General features: G+C 35.6%; 1 protein-coding gene across 1 annotated transcript; it reads right to left on the bottom strand.

Moving 5' to 3' along the window:
* Nucleotides 1–6: 6 nt before the first annotated feature.
* LOC117113810 (activated RNA polymerase II transcriptional coactivator p15-like) lies at nt 7–1,675 on the bottom strand. Its single transcript, XM_033257246.1, has 2 exons — nt 887–1,675; nt 7–853 (listed from the first exon to the last, which is right to left on the bottom strand). The coding sequence occupies exons 1-2, from the start codon at nt 1,058–1,060 to the stop codon at nt 515–517; spliced, it is 513 nt and encodes a 170-aa protein (XP_033113137.1). The 5' UTR covers nt 1,061–1,675; the 3' UTR covers nt 7–514.
* Nucleotides 1,676–1,697: the final 22 nt, after the last annotated feature.

Raw genomic sequence — 1,697 nt, forward strand, 5'->3', positions numbered from 1 at the left:
CGGGTGTTTCCGTATCACTGATAACAATGATTTCATCGTCGCTGATAACAATTGGTTCTTCATTAATCGATGAAAAATTTATAGCGGGGAGCTCATCCTCACTGCTGCTGCTAATAATAATTGGTTCGTTGTAAGACGTTAGGTCGATAGCAGGAAGCCCATCCTCACTGCTGCTGCCAATAATGATTGGTTCATCGTTGAAAGAAAATCGGGTAGCCATGGTTGATAAAGCAACACTTGTAGAGTTCGATACACTTGTAGAGTTCGATAAGAAGAGCTTATATATTCTCCAAGTTTTAAAGTAATTTTTATTAATCCGCATAAATATTAAAATCATTTATACTGGTTGTCGGAAATTTGTACCATCAAATTTTTGTTTTTCTTCCTCTGCGTGTTTCCTCTTTCATTTTGAATTCGACTTTAATAATTTAACATAGTCAAATTGTATTGGTTGCTACCATCCGTTATCTCCATCATTCGGGCTTAAGCAGTATGAACATCCGGGACAAGTGTGTCAATATACACATATTTCACACATCCCAGTCGAGTATGTGCATGAACAATCAGGGGCAACTAAAACATTGTTGATAATCTTTTCATCATCGTTTGTTTCGTCGGGATGTTTCCCATTGTCGTTTTCATCCGTTCCAACACCACATTTATCTGTACCGTTGATCTCTTGTAGCATATCTTCAACTTCATTAGATCGTCGTAGCATTTGATACCATTGATTTATAGAAAGATTAATTCCCTTTCTACTAGGGAAAAATTTTCCACGGTCTTCTTTTCGGTAGTATTCGCGGATGCAGATATATGTTTTCCCGTTCCACCTCTGTGCGACAACATGTCTCTCTTTCGATAAATGGATACGTTTGGTTGCCATGACAGTTTCTGCATTCTCCATAATAGGTCGTAGTGTTGGCGTGAACGATGCGCTAGCATTTGGCCCAATTTCAACTTTCTGTTTCTTGGTAGGCTGCATAACGCGTTGCATAGTCGCCTTTGCCTTCTCGGTGATCTTGGAGTCAGTGAGATCGGTTGTTGGCTTATAGAAGTTCATTCTTGCAGAATTATATGTAAACAGAGGAGAAATAACAGTCAGAGAGATGATGTTGACTTCAACGACAAAATAATTTAATTCGAATAGGAACTAGGAAATTATACCAAACTATATCTTAACCCCCAACTTGACCGGGCAATAGATGCCAGCACACATCAAGCTAGTAAAATAAAGTAAAGTAGTATTAATTATAAGATCCATATAATCATATCAACAATCATAAAAATAATAGTTAGTTAGCATAAAACAATAATAGCAACCATGAAAGTACAGCCATTGCGAGGTGCAAACACAACTGACCGATTGGTTCATTATATCTAGTATTAATTATGGCATTGAACTTCGTAAGAAACCATTGGCTTAAAATTACAAAGTAACAATAATAATTAATAATCAATACACCAATAAACCGGTGCACAGTGATAGTAACATAGGTTCCATTAAGGTACTGATAATGATTCAACTGGCTTACTGCCTTACAGAAAACATAAAATGAAATAATCATTAAATCAAAATGAAATTAATTACTAATGTAAGAATAGCAAATAAAGGTGCTGTCTAACATGATTATTAAAGTATAATAATCATAACATCTCTCATAGTAACAGTTCAATCACAATAATCATAAAAAGGTACA

Source organism: Anneissia japonica, unplaced genomic scaffold (genome assembly GCF_011630105.1).
Source record: "Anneissia japonica isolate Jap-2015-1 unplaced genomic scaffold, ASM1163010v1 scaffold175950_len1697_cov211, whole genome shotgun sequence".
NCBI lineage: Eukaryota > Metazoa > Echinodermata > Crinoidea > Comatulida > Comatulidae > Anneissia > Anneissia japonica.